Source organism: Mandrillus leucophaeus, unplaced genomic scaffold (assembly GCF_000951045.1).
Source record: "Mandrillus leucophaeus isolate KB7577 unplaced genomic scaffold, Mleu.le_1.0 Scaffold2322, whole genome shotgun sequence".
Taxonomy (NCBI): Eukaryota; Metazoa; Chordata; class Mammalia; order Primates; family Cercopithecidae; genus Mandrillus; species Mandrillus leucophaeus.
In genome coordinates, this window is record NW_012102391.1 from 3,810 (window position 1) to 5,052 (window position 1,243).

General features: G+C 52.9%; 1 protein-coding gene across 1 annotated transcript in view; it reads right to left on the minus strand.

Annotated features, from left to right (window-relative positions):
• Positions 1-297: 297 nt before the first annotated feature.
• The window catches only part of LOC105541091 (neuropathy target esterase-like), a gene marked incomplete at its 5' end in the record, with an annotated part of 1,364 nt that continues 418 nt past the window's right edge, over positions 298-1,243 (minus strand). Inside the window, one exon of the mRNA XM_011981957.1 lies at positions 298-705. Coding sequence (XP_011837347.1) covers positions 298-705 — 408 coding nt within the window. The remainder of the gene's footprint in view (positions 706-1,243) is intronic.

Genomic DNA, 1,243 nt, shown 5'->3' on the forward strand with positions numbered 1-1,243 from the left:
CGGTGGCACATAACACACACACCGCTACATCCCTCTCCTGGACCTGTGGCAGGCATTACTACTTCATCACTATTCTCATTCCCACCAATGCAGAAATGGCATTAGAAATCACTATACAGTGCTTCCAGGGGGGCAGTTGGCCCATAAAGAGAAAGTTCATACACAGCACATGCACAGCCACACCCCCATCACATCCCCTGCAGACATCACTAATTGATCACTGATCTGTTTTCCACAGATTCCAGATAGGATTCCTGGATTTCTCCCGGATTCCTCCCCCTCCTGGATTCCTCCCCCTCACACTGCTCTGAGCTTTAAGTAGCAAAGCTTTGCTGGACCACCTATGCAGGCGCCATGCCACTCCTGCCCACTCACATAGATCTGGTCGAACTTCCCGAAGTCCATGGTCTTGAAGCAGTCGATGGGCGGGCGCAGGTACTCGCAGTAGGAGCTGGACTTGACAACCTCTAGCTGCCGCACGCAGGACACGTAGGCCAGGCGGGACTGGATTTCAGCCATGTCTGGAACCTTCACCTTGTCCGCCCAGGGATTCAGCCGCTTCCACAGCAGCCACCAGCCAGACAGGCTGTCCCCGTAGGTGCTGAGGTCCGTCTCATCCTGGCTCCCCACGTCGATGGCGATGACCGTTTTGGCACCCATGCTGCGGGCGATGTCCGCTGTGGGGTCAGAGGGGTCAGCAGGTTGCTCCTCTCAGGGGCAGGGGGCACAGATGTTCAACCCAGTCCCACAGACGCCATATACAAATGATCACGCAAAAAAAAAAAAAAAAAAAAAAAAAACCCACACATGAAAACAACATGCTGTCATGTACAGGGAATAGAAATGATGCAACTGAAGTTGAGGAGTGGGGTCAGGTGTGGGGAGGTTTTGTTTTATTTTTTGAGAGAGTCTCACTCTGTCGCCCAGGCTGGAGTGCAGTGTACAATCTGGGCTCAGTGCAACCTCCAACTCCTGGGTTCAAGCAACTCTCTTGCCTCAGCCTCCCGAGTAGCTGGGATTAGAGGCACACACCACTACACTCGGCTAATTTTTGTATTTTTAGTAGAAACCGGGTTTTCACCAAGTCGGCCAGGCTGGCCTTGAACCCCTGACCTCAAGTGATCCACCCGCCTCAGCCTCCCAAAGTGTGGGGATTGTGCCACTGTGCCCAGCTCAATAAAGCTTTATTTATACAGTCAAACAGAGGGCAGGATTCAGCCTGTGGGCCATAGTTTGCCCATCC